The sequence below is a fragment of the Balaenoptera borealis genome (assembly GCF_965194805.1).
Source record: "Balaenoptera borealis genome assembly, chromosome: 16".
Lineage (NCBI taxonomy): Eukaryota > Metazoa > Chordata > Mammalia > Artiodactyla > Balaenopteridae > Balaenoptera > Balaenoptera borealis.
The window spans coordinates 26,405,183-26,432,672 of NC_138872.1; the positions used below are offsets into that span (position 1 = coordinate 26,405,183).

Sequence of the window (27,490 nt, forward strand, 5' to 3'; positions counted from 1 at the left end):
CTTATAAGCATTTAAAAAAATAAATGCTATATTAAAAATACTTAAGAAAAATGTTGTTTTATAATAACTTACATGGGAAAGAATCTGAAAAATAATATATATGTATGTATAACTGAATCACTTTGCTGTATACCTGAAACTAACACAACACTGTACATTAACTATACTTCAATTGAAAAAAAGAAAAGAAAAGAAATGAAAAGAAAAGAAAAATGTTGTTTCCTAGCCTCCACTCTGCCCTCCAGGGGAAATAAGCACCTGTTCCCCACGCTTGTCCGGAGCGCATGCCTGCCCTTCCCAGCACACAGACCATGGAGGACAGGACGATGCTGGGCACTGGACTCACACCCCTGCTCTCACTGAAGGGGCCTCCTTCATCTGCTTTAGCATCTGAGGGGCTCCACACAGTGGGGGTGCCCGAGAAGGCACAGGCTTTGGTGCCACAGGACTGGCCACTCTGTCGGGGCCTGTGGTTGATGTCTGTCTGCGCAGAGGCCCCAGGTGCCTCCCGTGGACAGTCAGGACCCCTGCTGCAGGGCTTCTGGGAGAACCGAATAAAATCCAGCAGAGGCCTATATAACCCATAAGGCCCGGCAGAGCTTGGTAAAATGTCTGTTGGCATAAAGGGTGGGTGGCACTCAGCCTGTGTGCCACCCACGTCCACCCAGGAGCACCTGAGCAGAAGGTAAGCTCCCCCTGCCTGCAGGCCAAGCTGCAGGGCCCCCTAGCCCGGTGGTTCTCCCACGACCCCTGAGCAGCCTGCAGCCTCCCCTAGGCAGGCGCCCCTGGGCAGCGGGCCAGGGGTACGTGGACACTTTCAAGACCAGCAAAACCACTGCAGCCCAAAAAGGGAACTTGCAGAACAGGGAAGAGAACCATGTATCTCCCCTCTTCCCTCCGAGGCAAGCACAAATGGCCAGGGTTCCCGAGAAATGGTTTCAAGCCCATGCTCAGAATTCACCTCTTTTAAAGCCTTCTGAAAGAGAAAAAGGGTCCTATTTTCCTTTACCCTCCATCAACTAAGAGTGAATTTTCCTTTCCTCCATTTAAAACCACGGCCAGTTTTCTCTTTTGTATTTTAAAATGAGGAAGCTCCTTTTACACTGATAGGAAAAGATTTCAAGACATATTAGGTCAAGACATATTCAAGAGGGGAAACTAGATAAAAATTATTTTTTAAAAAAGCAAGGAGTAGACAATTGTGGAGATCCTTCACAATGTATACGGATATCAAATCATCACTTTGCACGCTTTAAATACATTACAATTTTATTTGTCAATTATACCTCAATAAAGCTGGAGGGAAGAAAAGCAAGGAGTAGAGCAGTGTAGACAGTAGTGCATATGAAAAGGAGGGGGAAGCAACTACAGGCACTCTGTGCTTCTGAAGGTCACGGGAAACGGAAAGCAGTAACGCCCGCAGGGACTGCATGCTGGACGGAGCAGCACAGTCTGGCCCAGGGAGACATTTTCTCTGTATACCAAGAAAAGGTATCATGAGAAAAGTGCCTTTTGAATTGTTTCTTTTTGGGGAAAATGTTTGTAATGCAGCATTGTAAAAATACTGCATGGTGGTCTGCTTCGAAAAGAGGGAGAGATAATGGCACCTTTTGAATTTTGAACTGTGTGCCTACATTACCTGTTCAAAACAAAAGACAAACAATAAAAACTGTGGCTAAAGCTGGGGCTGTCAGGTCCTCTAAGACACAGTGGTGGCACCTCTTGGCCGAAGAACTCTGATTAGGGACAATCTCAGCTTCAGGTCAGACACAAATTGTCCCTCCCCCACCTCACTTTGCTCTTTGTAAACTGACCATTTGTTACCCTTTCCTGCCAAAACACGGTGTGGCTGTAAAACTCAAATTGATGGGGCAAGTAGCCATGGCCCCAGCATTGGCGCTCAGAGTCTAGTGGATAGAAATAAAGATGACTTTAAGTATTCCAATAGGAATAATAATTTAACTTTATGTGTATCTTCCCAAGGGGATAAATCAAGCTCTAAAGAGAAAAAAAGTTTGATGCACAAAGGATGTCCTTCACAATGTTATTTAAACTCAATAAAACCTAAATGTTTCATTTAGGGAAATGGCTTAGTCAACCAGTAGAGCACTTGCATTCACTGCTAATGATGATTCAGAAGACCACATAAAGTATGAAAAAACCCTTAAGGAATTAACATTAAGAGCAAAAGAAGGGTCTGAAATTACATAAAGTACAATTACAGACATGTGAAAACACACACAGCCATCTGGGGCAGAGAGGCTGAAGGTGGCCCCATGATGGCCACCTCCTGGCATTCATGCCCTCCTGTGATCCCTTCGAGTGTGGCAGAACCTGTGACTTGCTCCTGGCCAACAGAATACGGCAAAGGTGACAGGATATACGGGACTGTGTGTGCATGATTACGAGATTGTAGCGCACATCGTGCTGGAGTTGCTATCTTCCTGCCTGAATTGAGTCTTGAAATCAGCCGTGTTGGTGAGTCCCACAGGGCCAGGAACTGGGCAGCTCTAGGAGCTGAAAACAGTGGCCTTTCAATAGCCAGGAAGAAACAAGAGCCCTCAGTCCTGCAGCTTCAAGGAGATGAATTCTGCCAACAACCTGGCGAACTTAGAAGTGGATCCTTCCGGGACTTCCCTGGTGGTCCAGTGGTTAAGAATCCCCCTTCCAATGCAGGGGACGTGGGTTCAATCCCTGGTTGGGGAACTAAGATCCCACATGCCGAGGGGCAACTAAGCCCATGCACTGCAACTACTGAGCCCTTGTGCCTCAGCTAGAGAGCCCATGTGCCGCAGACTAGAGGCCATGCACTCTGGAGCCCATGCACCACAACAAAGGGCCTGCCTGCTGCAACTAAGACCTGACGTAGCAAAAAAAAAAAAAAAAGTGGATCCTTCCCAGTCGAGCCCCAGATGATGCTGCAACCCCAGCTGACACCTTGGCTGCAGCCTAGTGAGACCCTGAGCAGGGAAGCCAGCTAAGCTGTGCCCAGACTCCTGACCACTGAAATGGTGAGATAATAAACATGTGTTGGTTTAAGCCACTAATTTTGTGGGAATATTGCTACACAGCAATAGATAATGAACCATACATATGAAACTGTTTGGAAGAAAACATACTGAAATGCTGATAGAGGTTACCCAAGTGTTTGGATTAGGGGTATTTTTTTCCTCGCTCCCAAATAGCCTCTAGTAGGCTTACAATACCCACACAGTATAACGATGAAAAGTTTTAAAGGAGATACTGGATATAAAAACGCTTGTCAAGTCTGCACCCTTCACCCACGCCAGGTCCTGGGTCCCTCCCTGTGCAGAAGCCAGAGGCTGAGCCCATGACGTAGCCTCACCTCCAGTCGAGTCGACCTCATCTTGAAACGTTTTCTCCATCTGGGCCAGGTGTGGCTCAGTGAACAGCTCAGACTCATGCTGGAAGTCGGATGTCTGGCTAAGGGAGACGGAGGGTGTCGGGGAGCTGAGAACCTCCTTGTTCTTCTGGGACCCACCTGCAGAGGACACCTGGAACACAGATGACTACAAGAACCAGGCACTGAGAGGGGTGATTTCCTGAGCTGAACAGTTTAAGCACATCTTATTGAAAGAGCACACCTTTGGAGTAGGTAGTGTTATGGTGTGTTATTTACTGATGCAAACAAGTAAGTCTTTAACCACTTTTAGGCCTAGGAAGCCCAAGGAAGATCTAGACTGCTTCTCCTGACTCTGGGGAGGTAACTACTGTTCCCCTTTTACAGATGCCACGACTGAGGCTCAGCGAGGTTAGCAGACACAGCCAAGGTCCCACCTCACACATCACAGGACTCTACTTTACAAGGTGCTTCAGTTTAGTAACTATATAGTTTCAAATCTTCAGTGGTCAGAATTCAAGACCCCAAGGAATCCAGCTCCATCTTCTCCAGCCAATGTGATTTTGTGCTGACCAGCCCAGACACCCCAGATCAGGTCAGATCACCTGTGCACAGCAGCCAAGCTTATGCAGTCCCCTCCATCGGGGGCTCTCGGCTTCTGCCTCCTCCTGCTCACCTTCCCGCATTCTCCACCCAGCCTTCCCCATCCCTCCAGCCCTCCACAAAGCTTCCTCTCTGCTGCCCCTACACGTGACTCAACACTTAGCAGTGTTGCAGGTTCCTGAGGACTCAGGTCATCAAAGGCCACCTCCCCCAAAAGACTCCAGGTGTGGACTATGTGATAACCATTGGGTGTTGCCCACTGAAATGCACTGCTTTGGGCCTTGGGCAGTCAAGAAGACTTCAGTTCAGAAAGTCAAAAGACAAGGTGGAGTTTGGACTACTCACTCTCCCCAAACGCAGTGCTCCTCCAACTGTGAACTTTCCCTCATTCCCTCAGGGTCTATGCACATTTGGTGAGTGCCAGGCACTGTGGACACACCATCGCACAGAGTGGAGACCTGCCTTCATGGAGCCCAACAGATGAGCTAGTTAATGCCCTCACCAGCCACGCAGGCCCCGAGGTTAGAAATCCCACCACCATCTTTGGTTCTTCCCTCTGCCTCCCTTGCGTTCTTACTGTCCTTCCTATTGATTCTTACTATGATCCATCCCCTGTATCTAAACCCTCCTCTCCCACATCCCTGCCCCACCCTAAACCCTAGCCTTTTGCTGGGACAAGTACAATGACCTTCCCCAACTGGGACCAGAGTTTGGTCTTCCCTTCAAATCCACCTCCCAATACACTGGCACCAATTATCTTTCTGGAAGGCAAATCTGATCATGACTCGACCCCAGCTGACACTTTCCAGGCTACTCCCATCATCCCCAACTCCTGAGTGTGGCACTCAAAGCCCTTTGCAATGGAGCCCCGACCTGTCTTTCTAGTTTTAATGCACACACCATGGTCCAGGCACGCCAACTGCTCTCCACCACCCCACAAACACAGACAGCATTCCAATTCTACTCACGTCTTTCCCTCTATGCAACACAGACCACCATCCCCAGAGATGAACTCCTACCCATGCTTCAAGCTCTGGCTCAAATGACACCTCCTCCAAGGAGCTTGTCAATAACTTTCAGGTGAGAGTCATCATTGCCACCTCTGTGCTTCCAAACTCTTTGTTCCTATCTGCCATGCATGCTTGACACCTGTGCATGTCTGTCCATATGTGTGACAGCAAGGTGTGATGGGAAACACACAACTCTAGAGTCCCAGAGCTCTCTGGGCTAGAATTCTGCCTGGCTCCCTGCTCCCAAGCTAATTCATCGTGGGCATATCACATCACTTCTCTGAGCCACGAGTTTCCTTATCTGCAAAATCTCTCCCCAGTATCCACCTTGAAGGGTTGTGGTGAGATAAAATGACACCTGAACACATGTGAAGCCCCAACAAATTGTATTACACAATCAATGAGAACTCCTGTTATTACTCCCCATCTCATAGTGAGCTCTTTGAAGGCCAGGGCATTTTAAAATTATCTTGGTTTAATCTATACTAATTCTATTTTCCCCAGCCCCAAGCACATAATGGACACTAAATACTCATCTGGCTTCATAATACTTTGTACAGCCCACCCCACCATTATCACAACTTAGCTGGACAAAATTAAGTACAGTCCATGTAGAGACTGCAAATTGGTGGCCTCAGTTTTATTGCGTTTGGCCCACACAATGCTTTAAAATGGAAAACCAGCCTACTGCAGTAGACTTGTTACTTTGTAAATATCTAAGCTTGCAACTCCCTGTGCAGAGGTTGATAACCTGATAACCGACATACTTGGATGCCCATGAGTGATGCCTGGTGGCTCTGGAACACCCCCTCCCGTTATCAATTCTGATGGCTTTCTTACCTTTTGAGATAGAGAGCTCTCTCTGAAGTCCTCAGAAGACATTGGTCTTGACCTAGAATAGGGAATCATAGTTGCTTTAACTCCAGTCTCTGTAAGGACCATGTGGGACGCTGACCTAGCTGAGTCACAGGAGGGTGGAAAAAAAGTCAAGGTCAAGGGAGAGGATGGCTGCCCCGTGCCCATGGACCCCCAGCCCGTATTTGATGAGCACCCGTCTTCTCATAGGGGATCCTCCAACAGGGAGTTTTTCTAGAGCTTATACCTGTGAGCCTTCTTTCCTCTGATGGGAAAGAGTTGTCCTACTGAGGCCCTGAGGCTTCTCAAGTTACTATACTCCTGGCTTAATGCCAGAGGCTTCCTAAAGGGAGTCACCCTTTCTTCAGAGTTAGAAAAGGCTTAGGAGGCCGTGCGGGGGTCCAACTATAATTCACAGATTAGGGAAATAAGGTCCAGGGCAAGCACATTTCCAAAGGGTCAAACACATGCACCAAAGGTGAGGCAAGATGGGCCCCTGACTCTCCACTGTGTGCACCCACCCGCCCTCAGTGCCCCTGGAGGCAGGACTTCTCCTCACGCAGCACAGGGTCAGGTGTGAGTGTGGAGGAGGGGTCCATTCCGTGGAGCTCTGCTCTGAGAATACAAAGGGCACATTTCCACTGGGTCAATGGCACCTCCACAGAGGATGGAAGACAGCATTGTGTTAGGATTACTGGAGCGTCAATCCACCTCATCGGCAAGTGTCACCAGCAGGAATCGAGAGGGCACTCTAGGATGGCATGAAAACTTTCATGAAGGCAACTATGAAAACTCATCAGCATAAGATGGAGGGAGAGAGGAGGAGGAAGACTGGCCCATGGTGTCCTAACCTAACTGTGTTTTGGCGACAGCTCAGCTATAAGGACCAAAGGAGAGAGAAGAGCCGAAGGAAAGGAGACTTGGAAGCCAGGAACCAGGGTAACTGAGGGAAACGCCAGAAACATTTCCAGAAAAGGGAGCACTGAGGGAAAGTGGCTTAATGCATGTGATGTTGGGCCGTCCAATTAGAAATAAAAAACAAATACCTAGAAATATGGGAACTGAAACTTGAGTGGCTACATTTAGGGGATAGAGAGAGGAGGAGAAACACACAAAAGACAGGATGGGTCAACCAGGAAGATTGGGATGCTCCAGAGTGAGCCAAGATGATAAGAAATGAAGGCCACTGAACACGGCAATGAAAGGTCACCAGTGAGAAAGCTGCAGAGGTGTATTCATAAGTCCATTTCTGTTCAAAATATATACCTGTAGATGTTGCCACCTGCATGGAAAGAGAGCCTGGAAAAATAAACTCCAAATGTAATGTCAGTTATTTCTGGCAGGTGAGATTACAGATAATTTCTATAGTCTAAAATCATGCATCTCTCTTTTTTTTTAATTCAAAAGAGGTTCATACCAATCTTTAAGATTTATTTCAAGGGAATGGATGGTGGGTAGCAATTTACTCATCTGTGAAAGACCGTTGTACAAGAGTGGTTGCTGGGAATTCCCTGGCGGTCCAGTGGTTAGGACTTGGCGCTTTTACTGCTGGGGCCCGGGCTCGATTCCTGGTTGGGGAACTAAGATCCTGCAAGCCGTGCAGTGCAGCCAAAAAAAAAAGTGGTTGCTGCAACATCGTTCAGAGCAGCAAAAAATAAAGTGATGACTATCAGTAGAGGAATGACTGAATAAATCAGTACACCTGCACTCAGGACGTTACCCAAGGAATCAAAAGGATGAATCTGACCTTCGGCAGACGACTAGGAGGGATTTCCATGACATACAAAAAGAGTGCACAGAATGATGCCAATATTTATAAAAGAATGACAAACAGGTACGTGCTTACACATATAAGTATGTGTGTACACATACACACAACTGTAAATGGGACTACCCTTAATAATTATGGGGCCAAGAGCAAAAGAACAAATATTGGTCCACATAGCAAGTCTAGTTATTTAAAATGTTTATAAATTATTACACTGCTAAATAAAATACATTCTATTCTCCTACCTTCACAAATACACTTTCCTAACAAGCTGGAAGGCCAGGTTCAAATTTAGAACTCTTGAATTCCTCAGCTCACTGACAGAATTTGGCAGTGTGGCCTCCAAGCCCTCTGTCCAACCCCATGTCCTCTCCATCCTGCTGAGGGGGCTTGTGGATGGTGGCATGTGGACGGACACCCCAGCCCATACACCCAGGCTGCATCTCCCCCATGCCTCCACTGCTCCATGGCCACTGCAAGCCTTGGCAAGGCTGCCCTCAAAAATGACGCTCTGAGGAATAGGCCTACAAAGACTCTGGAATCAGCTTCAAAGTGATTTGGGTGGGGAATTCCAGTACTTAGAGCAGGGGACGGGGTTGGGGGGGGGGGGGGCCGGAGCGGGCAGCACACCGGTGGGGCCTGAGTGGCCATCTGCTTAGCCCCTTGAACCTACCTCATCTGGTGGAGAGGGACATGGCCAGAGGAGGGACAGAGTGGGATGCCCTAAAGCTCAGCCCGGGGCAGGGGCCCTTCTTGCCTGGGTCTAAGGGGGTACTGTACTGTCAGCACATACAAAATTATGAGTACATATGGATTATGGGGAGTTGGGGGCCAATGTGGCAGAAAAGGCAGGCCAAGAATAAAGGAATACAAAAAAGTCTGCACTAACACAAGGCACGTATATCACCACATTTATATTAAGCAACAAAGCACTGGTATGTATACAGAAATCAAGTATACTTTGTTTTGCTTTAAAGTCCTGGTTAACATGTGATTAAAGTTAACATCACTGATGAGGGAGCCAAAGGCCCTGCCTCCTGCCGTGCTGGTCTCAAGATCACCACTTCCGCGGTACCATCCACAAACATACGTAACCTGACAAACCCAAACTGCAGGACATTCTACAAAGTAACTGGGTTTTACTCTTAAAATCTGTGTCATGAAGAACAAAGACTAAGGAACTGTTCCAGATTAAAGGTGACTGAGAGAGCTAACAACTAAAGGCAATGCGTGATTCTGAACTGGATCCTAGACTGGGTGGGGAAAAGGCCTAAGGGCCTTTATTAGGACCATCGGCAAAATTTAAACATGACTACGTTCTTAGATAATATTGAATTAATGTTGTTTCCTGCTTTTGACAACTGTTCTGTGGTTATACAAGAGAACATCCTTGGTCTTAGGAAATACACACTTGGGTATTTAAAGGTAAAGGGACACAATATCTGTAATTTATTCCCAGATGGTTCAACAAACGTATACGATGATAAAGCAAATGCGGCAAAATGTTCACCATATTAGTCAGTCTGGGCAAAGAGGAGTTCTTTATACTATTCTCACAACTATTTAAATCTTTTTATTATTTTATAAATATTTTAAAACTACAATAATTATTTTATTTAAAACTACAATAATTAATTTATTTAAAACTACAATAATCATTTTTAAACTACAAGTTTTATGAGAAAGGGAGGAGCTCTGTATGTTCGTGGACTGAGGCCACAAAGGGGAAAAAATATTGGTTGAGGGCAACAGAGACACCCAAGAGCAAAGCACAAGAGTAAGAAGCAAAGAGAAGTACTAGTCCTCTGATACTGGAAGGAAGAGAAGATTCAGCTGTAGAGTTAAATATCTATCCGGAATGAGAGCAGGTAAGATCAGAGGAAGCCTCCTCTGAGGGGAAGGGGGCCAGGGTGTGGGGTTCGGTACAAACCTGGGAACAGGGGTGAGAGCTTACAACTGCCACTAGGGAAGTAGGCGGAGGACGGGAGAATAACTGGTTTGCTGAGTAATTCGTTTGTAAGAATTTACAGGGGCAGATGACTTAAGGCCAAATGCAGTTAAAGCTGTCCTGGAAATCTAGCTCAGACAGGCTCAGCTCTCCTGTTCGGCCTTTAATCTCAGGCAAATGGATTTTAGGGCCCAGGTGTCCAATCTTTTGGAGATGACTTTAACCCCAAACCCTCACTCACCCTGACCCAATTTGCTCTCCCCAGTTAACACTGCTGGCTATATTTGACAGAGGCTTATTGGTTTTCAACTTCCTTCTCGACAGAGACATCTTGACAGCTGTCCCCAAGTCCAAAGTAGCTCCTCTATGAAGTCACTGTGGAACTCCGAGGGCCTCAACCTGACTGCAGGGTCAGCTGGCCACACTTAGAACCAGGAAAATGAGATAGAATTCCATATGCAGAACACAAAACGCAACAGCAGAATCCATCCCACAAACCATAACCACACAGCCATGTTTCATCTAATCTGAGACATTCTTTTTATGGATGAAGTTGAACTTACAGCAGACAGTGACAGGAGGAGCTACAGCACACAAAGGCAGGACAAGTATTAGTGGAGAACGACCCATAGGACAAATACAGCACAGAGCGCCCACAACTCATGGAAACTGTGGAAAATGCCCGGGAGCTTAATGATAAAGCAGCGTTCACCAAAACCAAAAGGCCAACTAGCCCCCACAGCTGGAGGACAGTGGGAGGCACAGCAGCTCTCTCAACATAAGATGCGTGAGCTCCAACTCTTTGAAAAGAGGAAGACTACAAGAGCACTGTGTGTTAAGATGGGAGTCCTATAAACCCAGACTTCATGGCAGGCCTGGACTTGATACAGCACTGTTCAATCTTGCCCCTGGCACAATTCAGCAGCATGAGCTGGCCAAAGGCAAATCTCTTGGGCAGAATTCAACCAGGGACATGGATTCCAGACTTAAAGATACCCAGTTGAATCACATTTCATGATGATCTAGATGTTACCAAAATGTTAACTGATCACCAAGCCAAGACCCCTCCCCATATCTTCACCACAAAGAGAACACCCACACAGAGAAAAAATTTCTGCTCCCATTTCATCAACAGTGGAGACAAAAGACTCTGTCACACTGTAAAACATGAAAAGTAGAGTGGTTCAATGAAATGTCATAAAAGATGCAGAAGGTCTTTTAAACCAGAGTTTTATTAAACTAGGTATTAATAAACTAGAAGGGTTTATTAAAAAACAACAACAACAACAAAAAACAGAAACAGGCCAATTTGACTATTCCCCACTGTCTTTTGGTTTGGGGTTTTCATTTTCCAATCCAATGTTATCATTTCTACTTACAGCAGCCCCTGCGTTTATCAACATTTTTACATGGGCCAAAATATGCTAAATTCTATCACAATAAATGTAACTTTCCTTCCCAAAGAAGAAACATGAGCACAAAGGGGAAATAGTAAGATGCATTCATTCCACTTCTTAGGTAAGGAAAAGTTCAGAAAACCCCCACCTAAAACGAATAAAATCGTGATCATCAATAATTCAAGTTTATTAACTCAAGAAGTAGGAGGGAAGGTGTTTAAGAAGAAAAAAATCTCGTAGATAAACCTCTGCACAAAATAATTCTGGAAAAAAGTTCAAAGTCCTACTTGAGACTAGTTCAGCCATCGCTTGCCAATCCTAAGGAGATTCTACTCTGCTCCCTAAAAGCGGAGATGGAATGCTGCCCGAAGGCTTCAAGGACACAGTTACTGCTCCAGGGAAGGCAGCTCCACTCCACTCAGCAGCAGCGCCAACTCTGTCCTCGCCAGCTTTACCACTGCGGGACTTAAAACGTAAAAAATTGTAACCTAACGTACAATTTGTATGTGTGAATTACTCTTCAGTAAAGCTGCAATTATTCTTCACAGCTTTATAAAATTTATTGAAAATTTTAAGGTGCAACTTGATAGCTAAGAAGACAGGCTTTTTCCTTTTCAAAATCGAATATACAAGACAGAAGCCAATGACCATTGGAACTGGAGGGGACCCTGAGGATTAATGTCAAGATCACACCTTTAGTTGAGACTAACAACTCAACTCACATGACATTTAAAACAATGCTCTTCCTACCACACTGCCAAAGAGAACTCCGGATTCACGTACCAAAGATTTCAAAATACCATGATTCAAGAAAAACAACAGATTCTTGGGGTGGTTCAGTACCTAATTACCCATCTCCTCCCCAAAAAAGAAAGAAAAAAAATTAAGTCAGAGAGTTACAAATTCTTAGGAAATTTTTTAAAATAATTTTTATTTCATTCAACGTTGAATTACTGTTTCTTCTCTCAGCCTTTAAAATTACTAGGGAGGGAGGCGCACACACAGGGGCAAGCTGCGATTAGCCTACAGCTACCTGTAAAAAACAGGTTATTCCATTCTTCCTAGTAGGGTTTAAAATTTCAAAGTAAAAACAGCAGTCATATATAATTACACATTTAACTCACATTATTTTGTAGAAAAACATAAAATACGAAAAAAAAAAGGCAATATCAGGTTAGGAACCTTTAGAATGGTAAAATCCAGATGACCCTGAGGTATGCTGGATCTTAAAATCACTAGAACTACTCCAAAATATATAAATGGGCCCAATCAGGAGAAATATAAATATGAACGTGATGAAACAATTGTGAAGCAAGCAAGACAGGAAAGAAATCTGAAGGTCACTCAAGCTTAGACTAGGATAAACGGTGACAGATCCTGGGTGCAATATATTTAGATTCTTGCACTAAATGGTGGTTCAGGGATGGATGTATTAGCAAAGTTCTCCCTGCAGCTTGCAGCCTGTGGGGAAAAAAGCCAAACACATGTGTTGAGCCACTTTTTACTTCATCTGTCAAAATCTCTTCTTTTAGAGTCAAAACTTTTATTAAAATACAAAAGGATGTACACTTTACAAACCATTTCATTGTCAGTGCAAATTTTTTCAAAATTTCACATGCAAAATGTATGTAGCTGATGCTGAGAAACATTTTGCTTTTCTCTGAACCAAAACTTTCTCAACTGTTGAAAACTGGCCTCCAGAGGCAACACTTGCTGGAACTGGGCACTCTCCCACTCTTTCTGGCTCTGGTATCCTACTGGCGTTTACAGACCTAAGTAACTTTTCCTGGCTCAGAAAGGTTCCTGGGGAAACAATCCTCGCTCATCTCTTCACTGAGCCAATGAAAAGCCATGCTCTGCAGACCAAGGAGGCAGGGCCTGGAGAAGGACCCTGGTCCTGATCCTTGGCCTCCTGATCACAGCACTTCTCTCTTGTTCATTTTGGAGAAGCGCTCCAGCCACACACTCCCTTTATATATTCAGTCTACCCACTTGCATGCTTGACCTTGACTTAACTTTAATAGTCTAAACTGCAATTTGTGAATCATCCATGAAAGCTGAATCTTAGAAACTCATCTTTGTCCCCGCTGGAAACTAGTAAGAGCCACAAAGCCAGCTTTGTTAAGACCTACCCCGACGGACTGAACCTCACTACAGCTTCCCAAATCTCATTCTCCCACCAAAACTGAAAATTAAAGACATTAGCAAATGGAATAAACTGCTCTTCCTCCTTTTCCTCATACCTGCATCAAGCCTATCCTCACCAATTCCTGCAGACTGCGAAAAATATTCAAAGTAAACCAGGAAAAAGTTAAGGAAAAAAATTTTTAACTTTTAAGGTAAGACATCTCACAGAATTCCAAACTTACTTTGTAATTCTAAATCTATCTCTTGATACCATTCACAAAGTTCTAGGCTTTGATGGCTAACTTGCTTTGCTTTTCAAATGATCACAAGACAAAGATTTGCCTCTTCCTACCTGCAGAAACATGTCTGTGAAGGCTACTTTCATTTTACAATTCAGAACATCAGAGCATCCAATACAAAAGAAATATAAGTTACTTTAATTTTTTAAGTGTGTGTGTGTGTGTGTGTGTGTGTGTGTGTATATATATATGTGTATATATATATATATATATGGTCCTGGAATAAGGGGCCTAGAACTCTGACTCTAGGGCTCGACCTGCTTACCTAGATAACGAAATTAATAAGGCAACCTGACCACAACCTCAACAGAAAGCTCTGTGCTCCAGGCTAAGGTAACACTGCTTTCCAACTCAGATTAAGCCAAAAGGGAAACAGACCTTCACAAATTATACCTGCATAACAATCTGGCTGAAGGCATCTGGGATAATGGTTCTAAGGATAGTCAAGTTCAATGTAAAAGCACAGAATTCCTCTGTGGGCTTTCTTTCGGACAAGGACTCTGCATATTCAGTTATACTGTCACATGTGAAAACTGAGAAAAAAGCTGCAAGTGTAAGAAATAAGTATGAACTCATCGGGTTTTAAAATTTTATAACTGGAATGTATGAATTCAAAAATACGACATACTCCTAATTTTAAAACAACAGCAACAGTGCCAGACCAGCAAAATGACTGGTGATTCATGAACACTGACCGAAGGCTCAGGTTCAGCTTGGTTCAAAGCAATTACTTCCACTCTGTTGACAGCAGTCAGATTTGGGTCACCCACATACTAGCAAATTAATCTGATTAGGCTGATCAGGCTTAAAGCCTAGGTTTTGTTTGTAGACTATGGTGAACTATGGTAAACATCACAAAAGGAGCTCCTCATACCAAATCTCATAAAACAATCCTTAAAGAAAAACTTCCCTAGACTCATTTTGGTTATAGCAAAAGAAAACTGCTTCCTTTCCAACACCATATTGTATTCTAGAGAGTAAACCCTGAAGAAATACCTATCTTTAAATCAATGAATCAATTACTGAATCACTGAATCTTCATTTAAAAGAGAAAGGTGTGTTTAGAACACGATTTCACCTGGGGGAAAAACAGGATGAAAATCATAGTCTGAAAACTAAAAGGAGCTGGACTCGTCAATCAATCCCTGCAAGCTGAAAAAGAAACATTAGAAGAACTTGTTACTTACTTTACAAAATACTCAAAGTCTATCTTAAGGATCACCCTCCTGAATTGTGCCCTAAGCTTTTCTGGTCTATAAACAATTTCAGACTGGATCAAGAACCCATGCAGGGCTTCCTAACGCTGTGGTCACCTTTTGTTTCTCAGCTCATTCTGATCTCAACAAGCACCCAGTGAGGGAGGCATTGCAGTCAACATCATCATCCCTGTTTAGCAGGTCAGAACAAGAAAAGGGATCAATTAGCTCAAAAGTCACAAAGCTAGGAGGGACCTACAAGGACTCCAATCTGATATCCCCCCTGCCAGAATTAGACTTGAACTTGCAGGCATAAATGTTAGGCCAAAAAGTACACGTCTGAGGACTACATTAAGCCCAGGTCACCTGAGGTATATAGTAAAATGCAGATTTCTAATCTCCTGACTCAGAATTTCTGGGATTGGACTTTAGAAATGTATGTCAATCAAGTTCTACAGGTGATTCTGAAGCCCATCAGTTTGAGGACCACCAGCATGAGTGAATCCTAAATCTAAATCCAGCCATCTGTTTACCTATACCGCATGCAACACAGAACCTGCCAAGCAAACCAAGCTGCTTATTCAAGTTCACCGCACCAGTGATCTAACCTGAATTAGCCACATTAGAAGACTGTGCCTCAGCCTAAAGAGCCAGGCCAATGGACTTACTAGGTCAGAGATACACACAGTTATCAGCTTCACTCTTCCCAAGGTAACGTCTCAGCTGACATTACCCAAAATTATCTTCACAAACTCCATGCACTCCTGGAGGTAGCCTCTTGTAAATTACAAACACATGTGGTATCCAATTCCTTCTTGAAGGTGCCTAACATTTTAAGGAAGGTTTCATACCCTTAACTTCTACAGGAAGTAACATGGGTGTAACCCTAGTCAAAATCATCATCAAGTTGGGTTTACAGAGCATCCATAATTGTGGTGGGTACCCTAAAGATCATATAGCAAACTACCTTCTGACCATTTAACTTTCTTTTATACTGAAAATGGCAGCACGTCGCCTTTTGAACTCGTTTCTTACAGCACAGAATTTTAAAAGGGAAAAAAAACGGTGATGATTTCAGGTTACAGATTGACTGTGTTCACTGCCTTTGAAACATACTTTCAGGAAAAAAAAGTATTGTCCCATGGTATCCACCAAGCTCTGTCCTGTATATCTCTGGAGGAAACAGCCTGAAAAGGTTTCACGGTAGCTAGGCCAAGCCCTGGACTTCTGAAAGACCTCTCACAGTAACATGAGAGTGTGAAACAGCAGGAGGCTGAGAAATGTACTGTGAAGAATGGAGAAAAAAGAAACAGCCTTACAAATAAGCACATTTGAAAAAAAAACAGTGAAGGATTTCAAAAGATCAGTCCTGATTTAAGAAAGAAGCGTGGGTACCTTATCATTTGAACCTAAAATAATATACCCAGGGCAAGACAAATTTCAGAAGACATGACACTCTTGAAATACAGAATTTTATTTAGAAACTGTTTAAAGTAGCAAAAAACCCTGTCAAGACAGACCAGGTGGAAAATGGGTTCCCAATAAAATGGAATTTTAGGGCAACAAAAGTCTAAAAGGCCACAAAAGAGAAATAGCACCACTGTTATTTGAACAATGGCTAGTTACTTGCATTTTTTGGCATTGTTAATCACTGAATCTGGGTTTTCCTCTGAATTCCACACAGAGCATGCACTACACAACAATTTTATCATAAAATACCTGCTTGCTACACACATTTTAGGACAAGCTACCACCAGAAACAAATCAATACAAATACATCAGGGGCAGAACAATCTCAGTAGTGGGTAACACACATTTTGCAGAATTCTGCCGAACAAAGGAACTGAATAGGCTGTGGGCAAAGCAAATGAGGGAGTTAAGGAATGAAATATTTTAAATATTAATAATTAATTCAGACATGGTACTGTATTTTCTGCAAAAGAAAATTAACATTTCGTAACACGCTAACATTTTTATCTCCAAAGAGATTAGTGCACTGGCAAAGTATTCCGATAACAGTGGAGGGCTGTGGACAGCAGGTACCGAAAACACCCAGCCTTGCAGATCCCAAGGTAGCAGTGGCCTTCCTTCACTGATCACTCCCTTTGCCAGAGGTCCAGAAAGAACTTGCAGCATGATCACCTGCCTGCTGAACTTCCACTCTAAGCAGCAAACTTTAAGGAGCCAAAGAGGAGTCCCCAGTGGGCAAGGGGAGCAGAGAAGAGAAACATGTTAAATGTAAACTTAAAAGACAGTAAAATGGGACACAACCCCCATTCAAATCCCAGAGATGTGGGCAAGTCCCCAAAAGTAGTTGTTAGATTTAAAAACTGGACACACCTCATTTCAAAAAAAAAAAAACAACAACAACAAAACACAGTACATAGAAATATCAGGGATAACTGGAAAAATCACCAGAGAAATGTTCTGTGAAAATCAAGCTCTTCAACTCAACACGTCTCAGGGCTGAAACACACCCTCTATTCCTCCAGGCAACAATGCCTCTTGCTTCTTATCAGGGATGCAACTGGTCAAGGACACTAAATGGCTTTACAAAGCAACTTTTCAAACTTCCCTTTTGGGCCAAGGTCTGGGCCTATGAGGATCAGGCAGCCCCGTGAGGGCTGGGAACAGCAGGTCCCAAAGGTTCCAGGTTCTGGCCCTTCCTTCCCAGACACAATGTCAAACACACAGAAGCTCCTGTCATGTTACATTTTACATTTTGAAATATGGAAGCATCTTTTAAATACTCTTAAGGCATTGATTTATTAAAACGTTCTCTGTCAAGATTTCACATTAGCTTAAAATTCAAATCAGTCTTTACACTTCTCTACTGAGAGGTCTCCCCCTTCTCCAGCCATCAGTGCTACCAGCATCCACACAGTGAGCCCCATGGTCAGCCTCTTTGTTCCCTGGGTGAACCAACTAGATGTTAATACTGCTCTGCTACAAGGTAAAAGCTCCTAACTCAAACTTATTGGAAAAGGAGTGAAACTTCTGCAAAGTGCACTTTAAGAAGAGGTACTTTTTGCTTACGAAAAGAAACCAGTGAGTCCTCTAAGAATAATAAAAGGGAATATTTTACAGTTAAGCACATGATTTGGAGTGAAGAATTCGGATGATGCTCAGCTGGTCCAGGCTGTTAATACTCTTCTTGTTCCTCCTGCGGGCCCCCTTCATCAGGTATCACGAAGCCTTCCTGAAATGGGAAAATGAGAGGGGAAAGTTATTACTCAACGCTGAATGAAAGATCAGTTTCTACTGTGGGTTCACTTTCCTCATATTTAAAGCCTCTCTAAGTCAATGGTTCTTCCTGTCTTTACCACACACTTGGCATTTAATGGCACAAGGCCAAGTGACCACTATTTTATTAGTTAGGCAGTGGAATCACATCCCACAAAAGGCAAAAACTGAGCACAAATTTACTCTCAATCTTTCAGGGGTGATGGATGTGTACACTGTCTTGATTATGGTGATGATCTCACACATCAAGTTGTACTTAAATATGTACAGTTCATTGTGTCAATATAGTTGTTTAAGAAAATTTACCCTCAAAAATCCCTGAAGTCACCATAATGGTGCCATACCATCTCCTCTCAATAAACTGTCCATACAGCCAGCTTTTCCTTCATTCATTCTTTTGCCTGCACTTAGGAACCATGCACACATGCTACTGCAGGTGTTGTGGGTGTTCTGTTTACTCAAAACACCCACAACACACATAGTAGCTGCAAGGCTGAGCCAACATCAGAAGCATGGGAAAACATCACACCCACGGCTCCCACCTCACACTCACTCCAGGGCATATGGCATGTGCTAATGGCCACACTACCATAAGAACTTAGACTTCCCCTTCAACCCCCATCTTTTTTTTAACTAAATATCTATGGCTAAATTTACTTAAGCTATGACTCCACTAAAATAATACTCAGACTAGATCAAGGACACCTATATCTTCAACCCCTTTGTTTGTATTATCTGGCACAGAGCAAGCCCGAAATAAGGATTTATTGAACAAATTATCAACTTTTCAGTCATCTGTCTTAATCCCCCCAAATTCACTTGATATGTTTAGAGCACACTGTTAGTAACAGCATTAATGCTGCCTTATATTTGTATACCGCCACATACTACGAAACACGTAGACATATACTGTAGTTTGATCCTAAAGACCTTGCTAGGCATGCAGAAGAATTATAAATAATTGCAGCCATTAAACAGTGGCAAGATGTCAAATCCTAAATCTAGGGAAAATCAGTTTTCCTTGTTCAGCTAACACAGCATGATTCATATCAGCAGATTCGGCTGTGTAACACACATGGATCTCAAGAAACTTGACCACAAGGCACTCTGGGGAAATAGGAACCAGATACACTCCAGGTTGGGAGAAAAAAGGTACGCTCTGACAGCTGTGGGCAGCAGACATCAAACAGGGGCCATGTGCCTGGTTCTCCAGGGCATGCCTTGGGCCCTATTAAAAAGAAGGCAGCACCTCAGGCTGAGGGGTCCAAGCTGAAAGGGGTGGAGTGGGGATAGCGGGGTTAAGAGCACCTTGTGGCACTCATGACCTATCAGTGGCCGCAAACTACAGAAGCAGGGCAGCCAGCCACCTGAGTGTCCTATGCCTGCCTCAAAGGCTGACAGACCTCAAGGCAGAGGCTGAAGCTGGGCAGAGGTGCCCTCTCTGGCTGACTTTAAGGGTCAAAGATGAAGTCTTTTGATGAATGTTATGCTGAAACACAACAAGCATCAGTACTGAGTTCGCCGAAACCAACCAGATAAAATTTTTCTATTTTCTCTTAGGTGGCAAAACGGCAAGAAAATATCCTCATGTCAACACGTACATCTGTGGCATAGAGAATGTCCACAATCCTCTGCAATACAGGGTTGTTTTCGCCCTCGTTCTCCTGGCAAATCAATTCAATGTTCCTTAGCTTTCCAAAGTAGAAATCTCTCTCTTTCTCCAAGTCTTCGACGGTAAGTTTCAATACGTTGACCTGCACAAAACATTAGAAAGGATGAGACACCTGGCATTCATGCACCAACAGCACATCAGATAAACTTCTAACCCAAAAGGAGATGTGGGCTTTCATTAAACTCTCTAACAAGGACAAAACCCCACTTTAGTTTAATATCAATTTTCTTCAGCCCCAGATAAATAACATGGGCTTGTTCATGGCACCCTGACTATAACAATTCCCAGGAAAGGACAGGCTATATCATGGAACATGCAGGAACTTCTCAGGGACTACGACAAGATCAAAGAGAAAAATCCATGGGAGCCTGAGACAAATACAGAAGCAGAATCCACAACCTGGCCCAGCAGAGTGGCTGCCCATCATATACTGAGTCTTTACCAGGGCACTTGGTCAATCAAGTTCAGGTCTTTCTGCAAGTTGAAGTCAATGGTAAGAGAGGGTCTGGTCCAAGGGAGCAGGGTAGAAATGATGAGCCAGGAGGGGAAAACTATCTAAAGATGGCTAATACTAGCCAAAGACAGCTAGCACTGAGGCAGGCCTGGGCATGGAAACTCAATGGTTCTTTCTCCCCCACAATATGTTGGGGCTAGGGGGCGATCCATGACTCAAAAGAAAAGCATTCTCTGATGAGAGGGTCCCTGCATCACTCTCTCTCCCAAGAGAGTTTCAAAAGGGAGAGAAGATAGCAGAGGCAGGCAGCAGACCCCACCACATTCCACTGCTAGCTCCCCTGAGCATCCTGTCAGCTCACACCACTTGTGCTGCAGGATCCTCCAGGAGCCCCACTGAGGGACTCTAATTTCCACAAAGGGGCAATGAAGAAATAAATCTCAGTGCTTGCGCCAGGACTCTATCCAGCCACAAGTAATAGAAGTCATAACAACTCTCACAGCCCTTTGTGTATTTTAAGCACAGTATGTCTTCGTTCTAGTATACTCAAATCGATGACGTGCATTCAATTTAACTCTCACTGAATGCAAATTACATGGCATAGGGTGTAGCATAAAATCCCCACAGGCCTTACAGGCTAGGGCCCCATGGAAGGCCGAGCCAGGGAATCAAAGGTGCAGCTGCTGAGAACAATTTGGGTAGCAGGGAATTCTGAGAGCCAGAAGCACCAGAGAAATCTAGTCCACCTTCTGAACTTCTAGCTGCAAAAACAAGCAAACAGCTTATCCAGCTTCCCTGACGAAGAAGCCAGACCCAACCAAAGGATCAAATCCTGTCCCTTCGGAACCTGCAGTTGAGAAGCATCCAGAGATGATCCAGGAGCAGGTGACTGGAACCACCAGGACCATTCCGTCAAAGACTTAATTTCAATGTTCAACATCAAAGGCCTGAAAAGACCAAACTAGAATCAAGGTTCTAGACACCCTCTCACTACTCCTTTAGCAACCACAGAAATCATTTTTAAAATAACTGAAAGGATTTCCCTGGCAGTCCAGTGGTTAAGACTCCGCGCTTCCAATGCAGGGGGCACGGGTTCGATCCCTGGTGAGGGAACTAAGATCCCACATTCTGCACAGCCAAAAAAATAATCAAAAAAAATTTTTGGGCTTCCCTGGTGGCGCAGTGGTTGACAATCTGCCTGCCAATGCAGGGGCCACGGGTTCAAGCTCTGGTTTGGGAAGATCCCACATGCCGCAGAGCAACTAGGCCCGTAAGCCACAATTACTGAGCCTATGCGTCTGGAGCCTGTGCTCTGCAATAAGAGAGGCCGCGATAGTGAGAGGTCCGCGCACCGTGATGAAGAGTGGCCCCCGCTTGCCGCAACTAGAGGAAGCCCTCGCACAGAAACGAAGACCCAACACAACAAAATAAATAAATAAATAAATAAAATTTAAAACAAACACAAACCAAAAAAAAAAAATTTTTTTTAAATAAGTAAAAATAAAAATAATTGAAAGTTTCAATAAAGTACTAACACCACCTAGTCACCAGCAAAACGAAATCATCCATCTGCCCCCACCCTCCCCACCCCTGCTTTAACTGCTATTTGTTGCCTTTCCTTAAACTATCAGTTACTCCCAAAGTGGAGTGAGTACAAGAAGGGGACAAAAGGGCAAGAGTAGACTATCCCCAGGAGTGGAAGCTGCCTTGGATCTTCAGCCCAAGGTCCACGAGCCAGGGAAGAGGCCTTCTAGTCACATGAGAAGGAAAGGGAAGTTAAAACAGCTTCACGAGGCACGGTAGCTTGGAGTCCATCTGTACACACACGTTACACTAGTGCCTCCCTCACAAACCCACTGAACCCTTCTCTGGCCTACAAATCAACAAGGGCACCAGAACCGAGCCGGATAGGTCCCACCCACAAGGCCAAGCAGCAGCCCTCCTTGACATCACTCAATAACTATGAATCCACAAGAAACAACATGCATACAGTAAGTCATCAGCTTTCACTTGGCACTCCCCTAACTGGTGATTTATAAGGTTATTAAAAATCTGTGATTAGTAATCAGCGTCACTCTTAGAACACTCTCTTATAGTTAAGTAATAGCTGTAACCTAAGAAGCCCAAGGAGAACGCTTTGGGCCTGCACTGGCCAATACGGTAGCTATGAGCCACATGTGGTGTTTTGAGCCCTTGAAATGTGGCCAGTGCAATTTGAGACAGGCTGTAAAGATCAAACACACACTGGATTACAAAGACCTAGTACAATGTTCAAATGTAAAACATCTCACTGATAATTATCTGTAATGATCACATGTCAGAATGCTAATATTTTAGATATATTGGGTAATGTGTTATTTGAATTAATCTAACCTGCTTCTTGTTACTCTTTTCAATGTGGCTACCAGCAAACTTTAAGTTCTATATGTGCCTCACATTTCTGGTTTACATTCTATTTCTACTGAACAGCACTGCTCTGGACTAAAATCAACTAAAAGAACATTTCTCCAGGATGACTTAACAGTGTGGAATCATTGCAGATCTCCCAAAGGCTATGGACACCACAAGGTAATTTGTGTAGAATACACTGTTCTCCTCTTAGCCCACCAAGCCCATGTGGCTCTACTTTCCCATCAGTCGTGTCCCCCAGACCTCCACACCTTTATCAAGGGTCACCACTTCAAATACTTTCAGGGTTAGAGACATCATGTAAATGAGCCATGGGAGTCAGTAACAGGGTGTGCTCAGGACTTTGGCAACCTGGAAAGAACCTAAAATCCTTCATATTAAAAAAAATAATAATAAAAATCAAAACCCTGTTCAGGCCAAACAAATCAGTTCTGAGGCAGGGCTGGACCAGCTGGCTGTGAGCTGGGTCCAAACCCCAACTCAGGCTATTTAACCTCTCCGAGCCGCACTGTCCTCTGTAACACCTCACACGGCTGCTGCAAAAATGAAAGAAAATGTTTAGTAGAGCACTGGCGCTCACACTCTAAAAATGGTAGTTTTGTTTTTGCTGTTAACAGTTGTGTATTTCACCAAAAAAAATCTAACTCCTGTGAACTTTTAAAACATACTTCAGAACCTATTTCACTCTATCAAGCCCACAGACAAGAACCATAACAATCACAACTGTCTTTCATCCACTGCCATTTACCCCATTTATCCCAAACACCCTTCCAGGTACTTGGCAAAACATCAGCTCACGAAATCCGCTCAACTACCGTGACCAAAGTATTAGCCCCACTGCATACGAGGCAGTGAATCTGGAGAGGTTAACTGACTTGCCCCAAGTAGAAGGTAAGTGGCAGAGCCAGGATGCACCCCAAATCTACACAACCCAAAGCCAGAGCTCCCTCACACCGGACACAGCTGAACAGCAGTCCCATGGAACCCACTGCATCTTCTCCTGGAGAGCACAAGGCCAACCCAGTGCTGGCTGCCGGGCCTCGGCACTGACACCTCTTTACCCTATTTCTCACTGAGACTGCTTCCTGTGTACACCTGTGCCTGGACACCAACAGTTACAGGGAAGGCTCCTTATTCTCCAGGACTTATGCACTCACAGTGACAGTGCCCACAGGGTGCTTGAAGCTGCCACAACAATGGGGATGGTGACCCAGTCACTTCCACACTCCCAAGGCACCTATGACCATGGGGTACACACAAATCAAAGAATGAAAAAAACCAAATGTGATCTTTGAGCAGGCTTTTGTGTTCTGATTTCCTAGAAGTATGATCTGGGTCACAAGAGGTTCTGGATTAAAGTGAGGCCATTTCCTCCAGGCTTTAGGACTTGGCTTTTAAAAGGAAAGTAACAGGGTTCAATCCCAAAGTCACAGGAATCACAGAGCATCCTTGATTTTAAATCTGGAATGAATCAAGAGAATCATCCAAAAGCAAACAAACAAATAAAACAACTATAAGAATTAGTGAGAAAATCTCTGAAAGTCTAAAATTTGTTCTGATCTACAGAGACCTCTCCCAAGTACCTTCAGGATATTTAATCCTGAAGATGTTTCAAATCATCGGCCTATTAAGAACAGAAAAGCAATAGGCTTTGCATACCAGTTCCACTCTCAACTTGATACTCTAGTGGCCCAAGATTTCAGCAGAGAGACTGCGGAATCTTTTTTTAAATTACCATTTAGAAAGGAACTCTATCTTTTGTCAGAGCCAAAATTCAGGAGACATTCTCCAAATCCCACAGAACCCTGACAGCGTTCCAAACACTTTCAACAGGGTTCCATCGTATGGGCAGGTTTCCAAACAGACATCGGTTACTAATAGAAATAGATCTAACAGCGCTCAGAAAAGCCTGGCACCCCTCTCTTCCATCGTCACCTCCAGGCTCGCAGTCCCCACCAGCTCCAAAGCGCTCACACGTGTCACGAGGACTGCTTTGGTACGCAGACAAGGCATGTCTTCCCACAAGAACACGGACAAGCCTCCCTGGTCAGGGCAGCAAGCACCCTTTCCCCCAAGGCAGCTCCTGTCTTGGACACATGAGGTGCCTACCTGCTGCATCAATTCGGCTGCTTCGTCATCCCCGTTCCCCACACCAGGATTCTTCCGCACCACGCCCGGGCCAGCCTTAGGGGTTGCAGTAGTTCTGTGTGTTGCAATGGGCCTCTGTGGAGCTGAGAGGAGCAGAGTTGTTTTTTTTAAGAGGAGAAATTTCAAGACAAAAAAGAACCCACCAGACAACAAGAGGAGGCTGTGACCAACTGCCCTCCACAGTTATGCAGTGAGGAGACCCACCAGAGAGAGCCCAGCATGCAAGACTGCACCCCATGTTTGCCCAAAGTGGTTTTTCATCCTGGCAGCACACTCAAGTACCAATTTTAGCCACGATCTTTCGTGCTGGGAATAAGTCCTTTGGCGTGGCCTTTTTTCCGCTGGGGTGGACAGGACTATCATCTGAAAGAGGCAAAGTCATCCTGGTACATACAGATGATCTACCTTAACCCAGCTCCAACCACATCCACAGACAGGGCAGCTTTATGGAGCAAAGGAAAACTTCAGGCCAGGAGCTCACAGTCCCAGCTGTTGTGGGGTGCCCACAATTCCCCATCTGGAAAGTAAGGTGCCTCCTAACTCAGAACCTCAGGCTCCTTGGATTGGGAAGATGAGGGGGTAGAGCCTGCTTTGACCACTAATGACTTCAAAACCCCATCCTGCTTCCCTTTTAAAAGGTGTTTAGAAGGGTTAGGAGAGAAAAGCAGCACACTGACCAGGACTTAAAGACTTCTCTCAGTATGAACGGCCAAAGCAGACAAAGACGAGGAAAAAGCTACAAGGGGCCAATCTATCTACAAGTTAAAATAATTAAGAATAATCAAGAATGGGCTACCTCAAGGTAAATTTATCATTCATTATTTTATTCATTCAGCAAGTATTTTGTAAAGCTTGTACATTATGCCAGGCTTAGAAATATCTCATTTTCCTGACATCCCAAACTGTTCAATAACTATCAGGCCTTTCACCCACAGTAACAGGCATTTCCGCTGGAGGATCTCTAGCATATGTTCAACCTGAAGACTAAATACTTAATGCAAGTCTCCACATGCCTGTTAGCAGCATCTGAAATATGAAATGCACAGGGTTATCTATGCAGTTCCCCATTCTAAGAAGCTAAAGAATAAAAGTACTCAATATTTGGAGAAATCTGAACCCTCATATACTCTGCTGATGGGAAAATAAAATGATTCAGTCACTTTGGAAAACCATCAGGTAGTTCTGCCAAAGGTTAAACACAGAGTTACCATACAACCCAAGACTTCTGCTCCAAGAGTATATACTCTTGGAGACAACCCTCAGAATGGGAGAAAATATTTGCAAATGAAGCAACTGACAAAGGATTAATCTCCAAAACATACAAGCAACTCATGCAGCTCAATATCAAAAAAACAAACAACCCAATCCAAAAATGGGCAGAAGACCTAAATAGGCATTTCTCCAAAGAAGATATACAGATTGTCAACAAACACATGAAAGAATGCTCAACATCATTAATCATTAGAGAAATGCAAATCAAAACTACAATGAGGTTATCACCTCACACCAGTCAGAATGGCCATCATCAGAATATCTACAAACAATAAATGCTGGAGAGGGTGTGGAGAGAAGGGAATCTTGCACTGTTGCTGGGAATGTAAATTGATACAGCCACTACGGAGAACAGTATGGAGGTTCCTTAAAAAACTAAAAACAGAACTACCATATGACCCAGCAATCCCACTACTGGGCATATATGCTGAGAAAACCATAATTTAAAGAGTCATGTAGCACAATGTTCACTGCAGCTCTATTTACAATAGCCAGGACATGGAAGCAACCTAAGTGTCCATTGACAGATGAATGGATACAGAAGATGTAGCACATATATACAATGGAATATTACTCAGCCATAAAAAGAAACGATATTGAGTTATTTGTAGTGAGGTGGATGGACCTAGAGTCTGTCCTACAGAGCGAAGTAAGTCAGAAAGAGAAAAACAAATACTGTATGTTAACACATATATATGGAATCTAAAGAAAAAAAAATGGTTCTGAAGAACCTAGGGGCAGGACAGGAAAAAACACACAGATGTAGAGAATGGACTTGAGGACACAGGGAAGGGGAAGGGGAAGGGGAAGCTGGGACGAAGTGAGAGAGTGGCATGGACGTATATACACGACCAAATGTAAAATAGATAGCTAGTGGGAAGCAGCCGCATAGCACAGGGAGATCAGCTTAGTGCTTTGTGACCACCTAGAGGGGTGGGATAGGAAGGGTGGGAGGGAGACACAAGAGGGAGGAGATATGGGGATATATCTATATTTATAGCTGATTCACTTTGTTATAAAGCAGAAACACACCATTGTAAAGCAATTATACTCCAATAAAGATGTTAAAAAAAAATTATTTTTAAAAAAAGGGTATATACTCTTGGATATATACCCCAAGAGAAAACATACGCCCACACAGAAACTTGTATATGAATGGTCATAGCAGCATTGTTTGTAAAAGCTAAAAAATGAAAAGAACTCAAATCACCATCAACTGATGAATAAATAAAATATGCTACAACCATACAATAGAATGTTATTTAGCCATAAAAAGGAATGGAGTACTGATATATGATACAATATGAATGAACCTTGAAAACATGCTAAATGAAAGAAGCTAGACACAAAAGACTATGTATTCTATAATCCCATTCAGAAATGTTCAGAATAAGTAAATCCATAGAGAGTGGATTAGTAGTTGCCTAGGATTGGCAGGGAGGGAGGAGAGTTGGGGGGAAAATGGGAAGTGACTGCTATTAAGCACACATGAGGTTTCTTCTGGGGGGTAATGAAAATGTTCTAAAACTGATCATGGCAATAGTAGAACACATCTATGAATGTACTAAAAACGATTCAATTGTATACTTTAAATGGGTGAATTGTATGGTGAGTGAATCAGAGCGCAATAAAGCTATCAAAATTACAAAGTACTTAATGTCCCTCTCTGCCTACCAGAAGGATCAGCCTCTCTCTCAAGGTACTACACGACTTTAACTGACGTTCTTG

The 27,490-nt window shown here is 43.8% G+C and overlaps 2 protein-coding genes across 5 annotated transcripts in view; both read right to left on the minus strand.

The window, feature by feature from the left end:
- EFCAB8 (EF-hand calcium binding domain 8) overlaps positions 1 to 17,668 on the minus strand; it is a 68,593-nt gene extending 50,925 nt beyond the window's left edge. The window contains exons 1-3 of the mRNA XM_082358806.1: positions 17,660 to 17,668; positions 5,815 to 5,866; positions 3,347 to 3,530 (exon numbers count right to left, since the gene is read on the minus strand). Coding sequence (XP_082214932.1) covers positions 3,347 to 3,530; positions 5,815 to 5,866; positions 17,660 to 17,661 — 238 coding nt within the window. The 5' untranslated portion in view covers positions 17,662 to 17,668. The remainder of the gene's footprint in view (positions 1 to 3,346; positions 3,531 to 5,814; positions 5,867 to 17,659) is intronic.
- MAPRE1 (microtubule associated protein RP/EB family member 1) overlaps positions 16,020 to 27,490 on the minus strand; it is a 30,492-nt gene continuing 19,021 nt past the window's right edge. For all 4 annotated transcript variants that reach the window (XM_082358920.1, XM_082358918.1, XM_082358921.1 and 1 more), the window contains exons 5-7: positions 24,452 to 24,573; positions 19,409 to 19,561; positions 16,020 to 17,763 (exon numbers count right to left, since the gene is read on the minus strand). In XM_082358920.1, coding sequence (XP_082215046.1) covers positions 17,707 to 17,763; positions 19,409 to 19,561; positions 24,452 to 24,573 — 332 coding nt within the window. In that variant the 3' untranslated portion in view covers positions 16,020 to 17,706. The remainder of the gene's footprint in view (positions 17,764 to 19,408; positions 19,562 to 24,451; positions 24,574 to 27,490) is intronic.